General features: G+C 38.6%; 1 protein-coding gene across 13 annotated transcripts in view; it reads right to left on the bottom strand.

Annotated features, from left to right (window-relative positions):
* Positions 1–1,514: 1,514 nt before the first annotated feature.
* The window catches only part of LOC133485664 (calcium/calmodulin-dependent protein kinase type II subunit gamma-like), a 32,113-nt gene continuing 16,383 nt past the window's right edge, over positions 1,515–17,244 (bottom strand). For 2 of the 13 annotated variants that reach the window (XM_061789726.1, XM_061789733.1), the window contains exons 10-20: positions 16,898–17,020; positions 15,609–15,692; positions 15,492–15,534; positions 14,245–14,307; positions 11,582–11,622; positions 9,027–9,071; positions 8,249–8,303; positions 6,178–6,253; positions 5,787–5,881; positions 5,398–5,662; positions 1,515–4,592 (exon numbers count right to left, since the gene is read on the bottom strand). In XM_061789726.1, coding sequence (XP_061645710.1) covers positions 5,430–5,662; positions 5,787–5,881; positions 6,178–6,253; positions 8,249–8,303; positions 9,027–9,071; positions 11,582–11,622; positions 14,245–14,307; positions 15,492–15,534; positions 15,609–15,692; positions 16,898–17,020 — 858 coding nt within the window. In that variant the 3' untranslated portion in view covers positions 1,515–4,592; positions 5,398–5,429. Of the gene's footprint in view, positions 4,593–5,397; positions 5,663–5,786; positions 5,882–6,177; positions 6,254–8,248; positions 8,304–9,026; positions 9,072–10,680; positions 10,714–11,581; positions 11,623–14,244; positions 14,308–15,491; positions 15,535–15,608; positions 15,693–16,897; positions 17,021–17,244 lie in introns of those variants that run through there. The other 11 variants (XM_061789727.1, XM_061789734.1, XM_061789729.1 and 8 more) reach the window with 7 other exon arrangements.

The following is a 17,244-nucleotide window of genomic DNA, read 5'->3' on the forward strand; positions in this document are numbered from 1 at the left end:
CTTCTTGTCAAATTTTGACACACATTTGTTTCACAATTTACCGCGACCCTTGTGAGGATAAGATGTTTCACAATTTAAAACAATTCCCAAGTGTTTTACGAACATGTTTGGGACATCCTTTTGTAAAAATATCCCAAGGATTAAGAATTATAGCACACTTTTTGTTGTTGTTGCTGAAACTAGCCTGTTTTTAACTTTTTTTTAGCTATGCCTTTGTGTCTTTTATACTGTCCTACTTTGAGATGTAAAGTGCATTTATAAAATGCATTGTTATTATTATTATTATTGTGATAGCAGTAGTCGGGATTAGTATAGCGGATCCGTAAGTGTGACGCACGAAGCGGATAAGGGTGTATATAAATATAAAACATTTAATCTTAGAAAGAAAGGAAAAAAGAAAGAAAATGTAAAATTCTAAATTAAAAAAAATTACCTTAGTGGGTAATGGGTAATTTAACCCATTTAATCACAGTGAAATACAAACAAAAAATAAAACATTTAAGTGGAAAAAAAAACTATGGACATAACGATTAAAAAAGACAAAGTAAAATAAAAGAATAATGAACCACATAAAGTTAATCTTAGTGGGGGGGGGGGGGGGGGGGGGGGAGACATATACACTGAAAATTAATGTTTAAAAATAGGAGTCATCCTGATTATCAAAGCAAAGGTTAATCTGTGCTACGACGGCCAAGTGAAATTTAAAAGAAATGAAATGGACTTTCTAATTCCTTTAAATACCAATGAACCAGTATACTAATTGAGTGTAATTCGGCCAGTGTTTGATGAAATGCTACCGCCGCAAGTGAAACTACAATATATGCTTTTACTTACTCATTTGCAGTAAACTGGCTAATTTCAGTAAATCGGGGGGAAATAAAATGGTGAAAGGTGTGCTATAATCTCAATAACTAAGTCCCCCGGTAACCGTTTTAATTTGGGAAAAAAAAACAACATTATCATTTAAAGCGTCATTGAAGTTTCCTGCAATAAATTAAAGCCAGCAGGAGCAGTGATTTTAAGTGAGTTGGGCTCTGACGCCTACCTGTGGTCACCGACAGGACTGCAGGTGTGAAACAGGCGTGTTGCTTTTCAAGGACATTCATAATTAGCATCAGCGGCCTTCCAAGCACCCTGGGCGAAACTTTATCCACTTTTTTTTTAAAGTGTGAAATGATCCCAAACTTTTACGCACTCTTGACACCTGCTTTGCGCTTATTACTATGTGAGTCTGCAGTAATGGCCCGTATGGAAAAATGATTTCCACAAAATCCCACGAAAGAGCTAATTAAAAAAAAAATTATATACAGTATGTACGATTAAAAAATATGTGATACAGCGAATTAATTTCACGTCATTAAAACACATTTTTTATGTCGCTCAGTGCGGATGCACATAATGCACATGCCAGAAACCGCCAGTGGTTACCATTATCAATATGTATCTCAAGACTGGAAGTTGCAACTATGATTTCTATGAATGAAGTGCACAAAAACAACAAAAGGCAAAATACATAATGTTGCAATGCTTTTTCTTTTCTTTTTTTATTAAATACACTTCAATATTCCAATAATAACCAAGCTATGAAGAACAACCATCCACACAAACAGCTTTGTAAATGTACCACTGTCATGATTTAATACAACACTCATGCAAAAACAAAACCGGCATCCAACCATATATTTTATAATTTCCTTTGTTCTTTTTTTTTTTCCGCAAAAGTCTCACCAATAAGCTAATAAGGCTTTCTTCTACTCTGTGACACGAGTAATGCTCATTTGTCCATCCAGTAAAAAGTGAAAAATGACTAGCAATAAACATGCATATTTCATCATCATCATCATCATCATCAATGTAAAACTGCATATATTTTTTTTATATTTATGTACGGTTGCTGTGGCTTTGACAATAACTTTGTAACACGTTTTTCCTCTTCAAACAGCAAATATTCATACGATGCAAAAGCTACACAGTGAATGAATGTGCATAAAGTTTAGGTAGTTGGTGCAATCACTTCCTGTTTGGTCACGTGACACGCATGTACAACATTAAGACTCAAAAGTGGATTCGTACCCTGACTTGGGTGTGATGTTGAAAACAATGAAAGTTGCAGTGAACTCATGGGTGGGACAAGACTCCCGAAATTTGAGAACAACAACGACAACAACAAAACGTGCGACACGTGCCGTGCCGTGCCTAATATTGACCCGATGTTCAAATCATCAGACAAAAAAAAATAACATTAATAATAATAATACATAAACACTATGTACAACAATGTATTTTTTTTTAGGTTGCGGGGAAACTGATCCAAAAAATTAAATTAAATAAAAGTAATCACATTTGAATATTTTATCATTTGAAAAATAATAATAAATAGGCCTGATGTTAAAATTATCGTAAAAAAAAAAAAAGAAAAGATTTTTTGAAATGTTAGTGGGGGAAAAGCAAATAAATATAATATAATATTGTTCAATTAAAAAATAAAAATCAACATTGTAGTCGAAGACAGTGGGGGGGAAAAAACGGAAAAAACCCAAGACAATACAAAATGGAAAGAAAACAACTTCATCTTAATGGTCCATTCCAGCAAAAAAAAAAACATTTGACCAGCTGACGAGCCATCATTAAAATTGAATTGTGTGACTAATGCCATCATAATTTCAGAGGCAAGATATTAGAGCAAGACGGTGCAAAAAGGGTTTGCGATATGTTTCCTCTTAAAGGGACGACGTTTGATTGCATGTGCTCGTGTGACTCTGGCACTTTCCCACCGTTGAGCCCTCTTTTTTTTCCCCACCAGCTCTCACTTTGATGAAAAAAAATCATAAGCAAATCAAATAAACATTGAAAACACGAAACAACAAGTACGACATCATTGACAACCTTTTTAAAGGACCTGCTGGTTGATTGCCTTCAGCAAAAGTAAGAATGTGCCTCGCAACCCTTCCACGCATCTTGCCTTGTATTTATTTATTTCGTTTTGCCACGCGTTTCAGCGGACATGCTTGTCGAAGCGAAACGCACAAGTACGGCAAGCCGAGATGGACGATAAAAAACGAGACGTGGGGAGGGGTGGGTGACGATCATCATCATCATCATCATCATCATCAGGGAGGAAGAGGAGCAACAGTCGGAGAAACAGTACAGGCCAGTGAACGTGGAATCATGCTTAAACACGCACACACGGAAAACCCTTTGAGAAATCTATTCGAGATCCTTGATATCCACATTGAGGTCCTTGTACTAGTACACTCTTAGTCCTCGTTAGTAAGACGGTTCAGGGCGCTGGATATCAAGGATCTGGAATAGCCGTTTGAGCAGTTATTCCAGATCCTTGATATCCACCTTGAGGTCCGTGTAGCTACTAGTGGCTACTTTGTGACTCATGTCAACTCGTGGCCTTACTCGTGCAGCATAGTCGTTTAATCGTAAGGTTTACTTGTGTCAAAAGTGGCACTAGTAGTGGGGAAGAAACACTTACCACTAGTGCGCCCTAGTCATTCTACTAGTGCACTGAATTGTCTTACTAGTGAGGACAAAAAGCATACTAACACGTGGAACTTAAGATGGATACTGAGAATACTGAATACATGCTCAAGCAGATTTCCATAAAGACAATTCAGCGCACTAGTAGAACGACTAGGGGGCACTAGTAACTTTTGTTTTGTTTTTTTGCACTCACGCCTTCCACTATTGTGACATTTCTGCACGCAAGTAGGACAACTTTGGCAAAACTACGAGTGGGCATTTTGGTGCTACTAGAAGGTTCCAGCAGGCTACTAGTGCGTGACACATGCTTACTAGTTGGACCTGATAGTGGTAATAGTAACGTTTGTGTACTAGTAGTGCAAATAAATGTGACTACTATAACAGTCATTTTACTAGTGCAACTAAATTGTCTCCCTAGAGAGGCAAAAGAATGTACTAGTACACGGACCATAAGCTGAATATCAAGGATATGAAATAAATGCTCAGACTGCTTACCACACACAAACATCTTGCATATAAATATCCATTCATACATTAAATAAAATTCCCCAAGATATAACATAATACATTAAAAACACTAATAAAGAGTAAAAAATAATCATTGCCATAATAAAAAAAACAGTCCCTATAAGTAACACGTGACAAAATGTCCAAATTGGACGTTAATGTAAATTTAATGTTAGCGCTTCGCAATTCTCCATGTGTGTGCACGTACGTGTGTGTGTGTGTGTGTGTGTGTGTGCATGCGCGCGCGCAAGCCAACAAGACGACGGGAGGTCGCCGTGGACAGGAGCGGGGCTGCGGCATCGAACCCGCACAACCTCGGCAAACATGCACCATCCAGCAACACGGAGGAACCGCACCGGCCGGTCGGTCGGTGGGCCTCCTGCTCCTTCGCTCAAGCTAATGATTGCGGTTTTTTTTCATCTTTTTATGTGTTGTTTGTTTGTTTGGTGTGTCTTTTGACAGCGTTGTTGTCATTGTTGTATTGGTGCCCCACAGGGCTCATATGTGGTTACCCTCTTGTTCCAGGCCGGGATGCTTGCAAGCACGGTGGAGAGTCGACGCTCCGCCGAACGGTTTGAAGAGTTGAAGACGAGCTGAGGGCGGAAGAAGAAAATGCGTGATACTTTACGTAAATGAAAATAGATTCACATAAGCAACTTTTTAGAAATAAAACTTATTTGATTTGAACTCGACACAGTCAAAAACACTTTTTTTATTGTAAATACATTTAACAGAAATGTATTTTTTTTCCTTCATTTTAAGAACAATAGAAAAATATATAACAAATAAAATGAGATTTTTTTTTTTGATCATGACCACATGTGCTTCTTTATACATTTAAATACCTGTATATACAAATTTCGATTTTTTTTTTTTTTTTTACAATTAAAAATAAGAAATGGTGTTTTACAAAATCGCACTCGATTATTTTAAAAATACATTTACATCAAAATACTTTCTATTTTTGCACTGGCTCTTCATCCTAAAAATACAAATAATTTTAAATGTCAAATTAGATTGAAATAGAAATTAATTTAGCAACACATTACTTTTGTATTTTATTAAAAAGAATGATTTCAAAAAATAGCACTCGATTCTTTTTAAATACCGATTAACGTCAAAATGCATTTGAATTTAAAAACAATTTCTATTTGTATTGTATTTTCTAATCTCTGACTAAAATAATGTACAATCAAACTCATTCGAAATCATCTTTAAATCACGACCACTAGCTTTTTATTCAAACAAATGTGAAACTAGATTTGATCCTCAACAAACAGATCAACTTGAATTCAAATTTATATGTACAAATATTTTCGACTTCATCTTTTTTGAATGTGTCAAAATTATGTAATGATACATAATCATAATAATAATGTGATCTGAAAAAAAACCGACTTTGTTCCGTCAGAGGTCACCGCGCGCGGGCTTCACTGCAGCGGCGCGGCGGGAGCTCCCGAGCAGTGGAAGTGGACGTTGAGCCACTTGGCGTCGCGGCGCTGCCACACGCGCGTCTCCTCCGACTGGCAGGAGCTCGGGCGGCCCTGCGCGTCCACGTACTGCGTCAGGCGGATGTACGCGATGCACGCCGCGTCCTCGCCCATCAGGTGCACGTGAGGGTTCAAGATGGTGGTGTGCACCGGCTTGCTGTTCTTACTCAACACTGACCGCGAGTGGGAAAGAGACGAACAGCACAATCGCTCATACTGACAAGAAGGCTCTCGTATTCGAACGTGCGGGTCTACCTAACGTCGTGCGTATAAATGAGGACACGGCGTCAAACGTACAGTTGTCAAAGTAGAACTTGTGAAAGTCCATGCCCTCCACCAGATTCCCCAGAGCTTCCGGCTCAAAGGAGGTCAGACCCGGATCGCAGATTCTCCTGCCACAAGACAACCAAATCAATATAGGAAACTTCACGATAACCAGAAATTCTATTCTTTCGAGCAGTAGAAGGACGCCTTCAGTCATTCAACATTGTTGGAATTGAAAAAATTGGTTTTGACATGAGGACCAATTCAGAAATCAACCAGCGGAAACTGATTATTATTATTATTATTTTTTTTTTTTTCTTTTACATTTTGGAGGAGAAATAATAATAATAATAATAATAAAGGATAGCAAAAGAAATACAAACGAAAAAAAGAAATTAAAATGTTTTAAAAAAACTTCACGTACGTGTAAGCCTCAAAGTCGCCATTGTTGATGGCTTCAATCAGCTGCTCGGTCATCTTGATGATCTCCTGTTTGCGGCCTGAAAAAACACAAAGAGGAAGTTAAAGAACAGAAAACACATTACAAAGTTCAATACTTCAAAACAGGAAGCTAAAGACCATCATCAAAAAAACAGAAACAGGATGTTAAACACCTTGAAGAAAAGGATATAAATGACCTTAAAATGCACAAACAGGAAGTTCAAGATAAGAAAACCAACTGTGTGTGTTAACTTACATCGTTTAACCAATTTATAGGAAAAGCAGAAGACAAATGCATCCAGCATCTGTGGATGCGGACTCTTTCGGCATTTGACCATTGTCAATGTCTGCAATTGGGCCCGAGTGCCAGTAGGCGGCAGCACAGGAATGGAAAGCATCATCAAGGAAGAGCCGCTTCAAGGCGGTTGGTTGTTTTACGGTTCGGGCCTAGCTAGTGCTTAGGCTTGCGGGTCAAGGTTTTGGTTTGTTTTGGTATCTTTTATATGCAATCAATTTTAATTGCACTCCACTCAGTGTTGTTGTTTTTTTTGGAGCATTTAAAAAAAAAAAAAAAATGTTCCCATATTTAAGTGCAGTGTTAATCAAACTGTGAAGAACGTTACGCTACTGTATTTGAATGGTGGCACTTGGGAGAGCTAAGAATTTTGTTGGGACTGGTGCTTGGTGTAAAAAGTTTGAGAATCCTTGGTGTTAGAGTTGAGAGTTTTGACAGGTTGAATTGAATTTCATTGGACCGCGCAAGTATAGCTCATGTTGAGGCCTGACTGATGTTGGCAAAAAGAAATATTTTGGCTGTTTTACCGCTAAATGCTAATGCTAACTTGTTCAATTTTGGAGCGACACGACAGCAAACGTGCTCATATTCACAGTTCGCCGTTCGCAAATGTTCATAATGGTGGATTTTAGTTTGCCAGCAGCCGAAGAGCGAGGAAGAGCGTCGCAAAGGCTTCTTCCGCTTCTTCTCCTTGTAAGAAGATTAGCTCCTTTCGGGAGGCCCTGAGACTCATTACAGGATTAAGTGTTAGTGCCACCGCGTGCCGCTCAGGTAGGGCGCGGCACGCCAACGGAGTCGAGCTCAGGGTGCTCAAAGTCCAGAGTTTGCCGGGGGCCATTTTGCAGCCCTGCAGCACGTTCTTTCAGGATTGCCTCGTCGTACAGATTCTAATCATGAAATCAATAAACATGGAGGTTATGACAAAATGTAAAAAAAAAAAAAAAAAAAAGATTAGAGATCACACTCGTTTTTTTTATGAATATTAAAAATATTTGATATTATATAATATTTTTGGGGAAGAAATTTTTACTTTTGAAATTCTAACATTTTTCCAAGGTATCATAATTTTTGAAAACAAATATATAACTACTATTAATTCTTTTATGATTGATAACATATTATGAAGACATTTTTAATTATACACTAGATAGACTAATTTTAAAGAATGTTTAAAAATTGTTGAATTGTACAAAATATGATTTGTTTTATTGGGAAATAATGTAGTTGTTACAAGATCACACCCTGTTTTGTTAAAAACAAAGTAGAATGTTACATCACATTATGAAGAAATAGAAAAATGTGAATTTTGACAAGGGTATTTTAACGTCATTTTTCAAAGTAGAAATAAATTGATGAATATAAATTGATTGATAATTTACTATTTAGTTAAAAATGTCAAATGTTACAAAAGATGAGCCTTTTTTTTTTTTATCAAAAAAGATGCAAAACATCTAGTTCTGTTTAAATTAGAAAAGGACAAAAATGTAAACGTTCAATTTCACAAGATATTACGCAGTTTTTGATTTAAAGAAAAACTCCCAAAATTGGAGGTATCATTGTATTTTTAAAGTAAATAGTTGAAAATTATAGATCACACAATGTTGAATTAAAATGAATGGTTACAAGATATGGCGCAAATTAGTATTATTAAAAATACGTATGGCAGAAATGTTCAAAGAAAATGTTGATGAAAAGGACAAAAATGTAAAAGGTTGAATGAAACGCAACATGCAGAAAAAGGCCAAAGTGGGACAAGTACCTTTGCTACCTTTCATCTCCTCCTCTTCGGCATTGTTGCAGCTTTCCGTCGAGCCCTGCGGGCAGACCGCCGACACACGCTTGAGGACCGGACGGGTAAAAACGGAGGAACAACGCAACGCAACGCGACACGACAAAGCTGACGGATGGAAAGACGGACACACAACAGCCTCCCGGGAGCACAAACCAGCCAAGACAGTGTCCAAGCATACGACAGATTAGACATCATTTTCAATCTTCAAAATTCCAAAAAAAGAATACGAATATTAAGTCAAACGTATCCACTCAGCCCTTTTAAGGATCCTGATAGGTTAACTATGTGTTACAATTTTTTTTTATTTCACTTTGGAAAACTATTCATTTTTTTATTTAACCGTATATTATTTTAGCTTTTATTTGTATGACTATTTTTTATTACTATTATGATTCCTGGATTTCTTTTCAATTAAGATCCCATATAATATTTTGTGACTATTTAATTATTGTTTTTTTTATTGCAGTATTTTTTTTATTCTGGATTTTATAAATATGAAAATATTTTGAACGTTTTCTATTTGATTTCCTGATTTTTAAAAATGTATTGTTGAGTGAAATAGAGGCCTTTTTTCTTCCGATTTATGCTTGTATTACTATTTTGAAGATTCCCCCCCCCCCCCCCCCCGGCTACTTTTGCTATGATTTTTGGATTGCTTATTTTATGTTATTAAACAAGTTTATGATACCCATGTAATTTTCAGATTTGTATTTTGATTCCCCTCAATTGACTGCGAGCGTCTTACCTTGGTACCGTCAGCTGGGTTGTGCACGACAGTGGTCTGCGTTTCCTGGGGGAGGTAGGACACACTTTACCATGCAGGGATGGATGATGGATGGATGGATGGATGAATGAAGGAAGGAAGGACAAAAAAGCCACGGAATAACAACATATTCCATGACAACATACGCAACCCTAACCAAACAACACGGCTTGCTCCGTGGCTGCACGTGAGTTTTGCGCGTCCTTCCACTGCGTATATCTCCTCCTCTCTTTTACCGCACAACATTTTCTTCCACGCCAAACTCATTCAAACTTGCCAATTTTTGTGGGACATTTCTGTGTGCGCTGTGGGACAGAAAAAGGGGCCCGCCCCGCCCCGCCCCGCCCCAAACTGTTCCAACAAGGTGGACTACGACTAATAAAAACACATTACACACATAAATATTGAAAATAATGAAATCCTGATTCACACAGTAATTGAATCAATCGTAAAACTAATAGAAATGTAAAAAATAAAATGCATAATAAATAAAACATTCACACCATATCGTCAGATAATTCACTTAAAAATAGCAAAAATAAATTAAATTGTAATTTGAAAAGGTAGTAAAAATAATATCAGAATATATATAATAATACGAAGTACAATTTAAAAGAAATCCTGAAATCATAGAATTAAAATAAATCAGAAATAGTAATGGGGGTGGGGGGGGGGGAACCTACAATATATAACAAAGTACATTTTAAAGCCTGAAATCAGAGTCCAAATAGTAATACAATTATAAAAAGAAAATAAAAGAAACATCACTAAATCATACAAAATTAAGGACAAATATAAATTTACAAAAATCCGAAAAATAGGACTAAAAATGCCAAACCAAAATAGTATGTCATATTTAAATAGTATATAATATGCAATTAAAAAAAATAACAATTGTAGTCAATGAATGATCTTAAAAATAAAAAACTAACATGAACAACAATAATACAACAAAATAAAATAGCAATAAAAAAATCCTGACGTTATCGTCATTAAATAGTCATGAAATAGTATATTTACAAAAAAATACAAAAATAACATTTTGAATTTAACAAAACATGCTAAAAAAAAGTACTCAAAATACCAGAACAAAAATATATATATAATTTATATATTTACAATTCTATATTTAATAGAAAACAAAAAAATCCTAAGAATTGTAATTCAAAAACACAAATAATAAATAAAATGATATATTAAGAATGAATTTAATTGCTCAAAAATGAACCGATGTAAGATGTTTCACTTTGATGACCAACTGAGATTCGGGGACAGCTAAGATGTCCCTGCACCATAGCTAACATGGCAACGGTTTTTCTGACTTCGGACACGCTAGCGTACAAACAAATTTCAGCAATAAGTCAACGTTGATTGCGTGTGTGCGTGTGTGTGTGTGCGCGCGTGCGTGCGTGCGTGCGTGGGTTCATATGCGGGTGTGGGATGGCACAAAAAGATGCAAGGAAGGAGGACGGCGATCCAAACATGAATGAAACATAATGAAAAGTGTCACGCGGCTCAAGCGCCTCTGCGCAGGAAGACTCGTTACAAAAATGACACTGCAGGTGTCAGACACACAAAACGGACGAACGAACGAACGAACGGACAGCGAGCGAGCGACACGTGCTCATCATCTCACCATCAAACAAACACTCGAGCTGGACTTCCTTTTCTGCCAGACGAGGAGGAGGAGGAAAATAAATAAATAAATAAATAAGCAAGAAAATCATAATCAAAACAAAGAAGCCGTCACATTTCCGCACACAAAAGCTGACAGATTGAAAAAGACAAAACCAAAAGAGTGAGAAAAACAAGGGAATACGCCGCTCACAACATGAAAATATACGGATGCAGCTCAATTAGATTCCACTCGAATGTGCTAGAAAATGCTGTTTGCAGTATTTCAATACAAAAATAGGATATGCAGTGCAAAGAGAATTACATGCTATTTATTTGACCAAACCGCATCACTTTGTCTCATGAATGTCCAGTTTCTTAATGCTCACACACACAACGCGAAACGCTACAGACGGGCTAACCAATCCAGCATCCACGTCGCGTTCATTAGAAACGTTGAGCTATAATCACCAAAATTGGTATATCGTATCGTATCGTATCGTTAGCCTACGGTCAGAACTGGCTGAAGCATTTTTAAGTATTTGAATTTTTTTTTTTTTTTTTTTTTTTAAAAGTGGTTTTTTTGGAAAATGTTCAAATCTAACTTTGGCGACTGTGCTATTGGGCTAACAATGCGTGAGTTTAAGTTTTGGCACTGAACTATTGAAATAAAGATTTCCGTGATATTCTCATTGATCGAGATGCACCTGTACGTTTTGAAAACCTCGTATGGCGTCTTTCTTTCTTTTTCTTTTTTATAAATAACAACAACTCTTCATTACATCCAGAGACATTAACCACCACTAGCTTGACAAAGAAAGCAGGCTTCCGCATGAGCGAGAACATCAAATAGTCCGAAATGAGAAAGGAGGAGAGGAGCCAAAGTCAGTCAAGGTCACAGCGAGGGTGCTCGGGAAACGTACCTTGACGCCATCCGACTTTTTGTTTAACAAGGTTTTGCAAGCTGCAACACAGAAATGGCAAGAAATAAGTCAAGACGGCACAAAGACAGCAAATAAACAATCTCACAGGATGTATCCAACTGAATACGCTAGAACCTCCAAAAGGAACAAAGAACCGTTAGCCTAAGAGCATCACTGCCCAAGTCCTTTTTTCACTGACTCCCCAAAATACCAATGTGCTTTCAAAAACAAAATGTTTCTCTATGTCTGTGTATATTGTCAGTCGTCCGGGTCGTGGTCGACCACAACGTTTCAAGTGTCGAAGTTTGTTTGTTGAATTTGTCGTGGGTTTGTTATGGATCGATTGATTTTGTTTTCCAAAAACACGACACAGGAAAGGGTCTTGGTGCAAATGTCTTTCCTGAACGTTCGGGGTCCCCAACAGCACGGCACCAGAACTCACTCAGTAGCGCCCCCTGGAAAGTTGTATTTCAGTTAGTTGTGCTGCAGTTAGTTTTGCTTACAAGCATTTATGCAGGTACTTGTTTTTTTTTTTTTTTTTTTTAAACTTTTATGCGCAATATAGTATAACTGTTTAAAAAAAAAAAAAAAAAAAAAAAAAAAAAACATTGCAGTTCATTGGAGTAGGAGAATTCACTTTGTGATTTCCTCCGACTTTCCACGTTGCACTATAATGAAAAAGGGGGCTTTAATAGAATCAAACACACGTTTAGTTTGGTTGCAATATATCCTGCTCTGTGCCATATCTTCCTAAAACACAAAACCCCCCAAAAAACCTACTGTCACTGTCGACAGTTTAGCAAATTGTCACAATGGAGAATTGTTTTTATAGCAATCAGCCGTTAAAAGCAAACATTCCATTTGGAGCGTCACATTCTAGTGGGCCTCGCCTTACCTTCCGCGTTAAAGAGTTGGAAGAAAAATGGATTTATTCAAGTTAGCATTTCAAGAATGCAGGCACAATACCACCATGGTGGGGCTTCATGCGTTTGACATGCAGCATTCACTTCAAAAGACAACACTCGTACTTTGAAATTGAATACCAGCGGTTTCATCGCATTTAAAACGACATAACTCCTTGGTTTTTTTTTAACAGTACAGTGGAAATATAGTCATTTCAGTCAGATTGGCTTGCTGATCTTTTATCGGGCAGCGGACAATACTCATATCGTATTAACAATAATATTATGTCGGAAATGGTTCTTTAGCTAATAGCATCGTTTGTCTAGTCGACATGCAAACAACCGGCAGGCAGCCAAAACGGGACATTCCGCTGAGCACGTTGCATGCGCACTGGCACGAAGGCAGGCATCGGCCGGGCATCGGCCTAGAAAATGATGCAAAGGTGGCGGGAATGGGAGCGTTACGGACGCTAATAGATGCTAATATTTGGATTACAGTGAACCCTCGTTGGGTTTAGTGCATCAACCCGAAATATACTCCAATGTACCCCAAATACTTTCAAACTCATTTTACGATATTACCCTTAAAGATGGCTTCCAGAGCATTTGATTTGGGGGGGGGGGGGAACAAATGCACCAGCAATGCGAGAATAGCTTGCATCACAAACCGAAAAAAAAAAAAGATGTTCCTTTCCCCGTCGTAACTTTAGCACGTGTTTGACTCAGCGAGAAAGAAACAATCATTTCTCAAGTACGTACAGCGGTTGGTGCCTTGGGATACGACTTCTCAAAACATCGCTCCCAGTTTAAAGGAATGGCAAGATTGTTGCACTCTACAATATTGTGCTTTGTAAAAACATGCTTTGATAACATATTTGAAATGGAATGTAGAGAATAAAAAGGCTTTTGTATCATGAATAATTAATCGCCGCTCCTTCTGGTGTGCGTGACCGGCAGTGTACACTCATGCAGACAAAGTCGTACTCAACTAGTGAAAGTGACTCAGTAATCTGGAGTCATATAAATCACTTGTTGCAGAGGATAAAGAATAGAAGTGCGGCTATTGTTACATTGTCTGCACGTGTTACCGCGTTCCTTGAAATTGCCACATAGACGCACGCTGCTCTTTAGCCTGTCTCTGGTGTTTCCCATTATGTGTTAGCATTAAGTTAGCGGATTTAGTTATGTGGCCGTTTTAAATAAACAGCGTGTAATTCTTTAACCGGGAGTGGTATTAAACAGCTTGAAGCCACTTTTTGGCAAATGTATTATCAATTATGCCAAAACGCTGCTTGTTGTGAAGTGAGTTCACAGGCATGATACCGTGCTTGTATCTCCAATGTTTGCTCACAAGTCAGTCAATCAAAATCATCCAATCTCGAAAAAGTGGGATAGTGGGTCACTCGTACCTCAAGGGACCACCGTACTGTACGGTATATTGTAAAATCTGTCTTTGCGAGCCAAAATATGCGGATAAGCACTAATAGAATCGCTGTGTTTTTCAGCAAATTCTTTGAGTGACGGTCAGCAGAAAAATGGGCGAGTGGGTGAGGGTTCACTGTGTCAGGGTAAGGGACTCCATCGCATGTGCAAGATGAGGCAGGAAATCCAAGCATCCACACATGCAAAAGCACCAAAAGTTTCCTTTCTGGCTTCCGTTTATGAGATGACGACCAATCAAAAGGGGTCCGGTCGGGCCGCAGACCGCATGCCGACAAACCCGGCCGGATGCAAAGACGGCGGTAGGTGGCTCAGTTGTACCTTCCTGCGCCATGGCGGCGGTGCTGGTGGTGGCGGCGGCGGGGCTGGTGTGCTGCCGTCCCACTACGGCGGGACAGACAGGGATTCAATGTGGGGGGCCCGGGTGGGGCGGGGGTCACGGTTTGGGAGGTGGGACGGCAGCCTTGTTGAAGGACTAAATTCAAGTTTGTACCTCCGTTTGCATGCACCAAAAGAAGTGCAATTTGACATACACAATTTTGGCCTGTATTTTGCAGCTTTTTGTGAACAAATGACTGATTTGGATATTTTGTGACTGGTGCGGTCCACCAAATCCATTCTGCTGTTTGACAACAAGGAGTCCTGAGTGAAGCTACGGACCACTCGATTAGCTTTGGATCGTACGTGACTGCTGTGGTGCATTTGAGTCACACGTGTTTGTGATGTTCGACAAGAAAGAGCGCCGACTGAGTGAAAAAGCAGAGCGCTACATTAGCTTCCCCTGCTAGCCACCGTATGCTTTTCATTTGTGCTCACGAGGTAGAGTGTTTTATGTTTGTTATGTTTGAACACTTTCTTAAGGCCAATTGGATCAAAGCTCTGTTACCAAATGATTTTATTGTGGCAGGTTTCTCCTTTATGAGTCAAGATGTAGCCTTCTACGTTAGCTTCTTATGCTAGCCGCCGACGACTTGGATCTTCTTTGACTGGCGTGACGCGCAATAACTGTTTGTTTAGTGCGTTTGTTCTCACACAAGCCAGCGAGCTGACTCTCAACGGGTAAATTCAGCAGCTTTTGGTGGGAAAAAAAGGACGTTGAGTTGGAAAATATATGACTGATGTGATGCATAAGAATCATATCTAACTATCTGTGATGTTTAACAAGAAACTACGTTAGTTTCTCATGCTAGCCAGTCTTCAAGGTACTTGTGTAGTTCAGAGAACGAGACGCTTAATAGCGTTAAACCTCTCCTAAGACGGTTTGTTTTGGGTCTTTCTTCAGCGTCGCCTTTAAGCTTTCCATATGTACGGTAGGGTCCCGGCTGGAGCCGTCACTCCGTCTGGATCGATGCCGACCGATGGAAAGCAGTTGGCGGGGGCCCCTGGGAGCGGCTTTACTTCCACAGACGCATTAAAACCCCAAAGTCATTCACGCATCCAAGTCTAGAAGGCCGCTCGATTGAGGCAACGCTCTGATGTGTGCTACCCAAACTGAAGAATCAATAAGACTGGAGTCCATTTGGCCGTTTTGAGTTTTCAGAATTAGCAAATAAATATCTGCTACTTACCAGAGAAGTTCCTGGACACAAGCATCGTGGTGAGGATGGCTCCCTGCAAAGCAATTATGCCTATAAAATGATAGGAACATCAGCTAATTCATTTTGTGTGTCTTTGTGAACATCCACCTTGAGTTTTCTCCTGGCGTTGAACTTGCGCAGACACTCCACGGTCTCTTGCCGGTGCATCATGGAAGCCACGGTGGAGCGTTGCTGGAGTTGAAGTGAAAGAATGCAATAGGAGTACATTAGAATGGCAAAAAAATTCAATTATCCAAATTTAACACTTTTCAAAGCTCTTTTTTTTAAAGCCACTTCTATCAAATTGAAGACCTCTCATTTACTCCATCTTACATAACAATATTTCTAAAATTCCGACATATATACCGTAATTTCTCATGTATAATGCACTTTTCTCCCCCAAGAAATTGTCAAAAGCCAATAGTGCGCATTATACATAGGTATAGGGGAAAATGGAAAAAAAAAAAAAAAAAACCTTCACATTGTATAAATGTATGCCGCCTTCTAGAGGTTATGAAAAAGCTGTACACTTTCATTCTCATATGCCACCGCCACCTAGAGGTTATGAGAAACGTGTAGCCTACACTTTCATTCCAATATGACTGCATATATGTACAGTTGTGCGAAGAGATGTACATACCCTGGCAGAATTTGTGAAATCTTTTTTTCTTTTTTTTTAAAATAGGACTGATCACTGAACGACAACCATCATTCATTTCTTTATGGTTATGTTTGGTTTAATGATAATGCTTTTCTGAAATGCATGACAGTTTCGTTTGAATCCCGTTAAAATAAAATTAAATGTGTTTTGCCTAGCCCTTCATGTTTTCTTGAAAGAATTGTACCCATCTTACAAATTCTGCCTGGGTAATCAAACATGTGCACAGCACAACTGTGTGTTTACTCATTTACTAAATAAAAGTAGGGCTGTGAATTTCAAAATAAGAGCAAGTCAATAAAAAAGTATTACGTTTATCAAATAAAGTGCTTCACTTCAGAATAATTCTTTGAAAAAATACAGAAAATACTTCATGTTTTGATCATATGGGTAAAAGCAAAATCATGCATTGTAAAAATGCATGACACGTAGGTAGAAGGGTTTTACGGAATTTTGAGGTCAACTTGGGAGGTGCGTATTTATACATGGGTGCGCATTATACAACGGGAAATTACGGTCCATATCGTATATATAGAATTGATGAATTGCCCAGCCCTGAGCGCTGTCTGCTATCTCCAGGAAATTAATGCAATCCAGTGTCTTGTCCTCTGAAGTGATGGAAAGTGACTTTGTGAGACCTTTCCCCTCAAATGAAGTCAGCGCATGACTTCATTTGAGGGGAAAAGTGGAAAAAAGAGCGAGGACTCCAGAAGAAGAAGATGTAGTGTGCTTAACTCACGCAGACCCAAGGATGCTTGAGCGCCTGGTCGGCCGTAATCCTTTTGGCGGGGTTAATGGTTAACATTTGATTGATCAGATTCTTGGCCTCGGGTGTCACCGTGTCCCACTCTGGAGATGGGAACTGGAAAAACAGCACGTAGACAAACACACTCTATTCCAATGATTCATTACAATGACGATTATTTGGTCATTGGACTAAATTGCCTTCATTGATTAATTGGGACCGCAAAGAAAAAACAAGTAGTACTGCCACCATTTCAATATAAATCATCAAGATACAAATCCCACAGACTTCATTGCTGCCAGAAAACTAGAAATCAGTCCAATGCAAAATCACAAAAATGA

This window comes from Phyllopteryx taeniolatus, chromosome 11 (assembly GCF_024500385.1).
Source record: "Phyllopteryx taeniolatus isolate TA_2022b chromosome 11, UOR_Ptae_1.2, whole genome shotgun sequence".
Classification (NCBI taxonomy): Eukaryota; Metazoa; Chordata; class Actinopteri; order Syngnathiformes; family Syngnathidae; genus Phyllopteryx; species Phyllopteryx taeniolatus.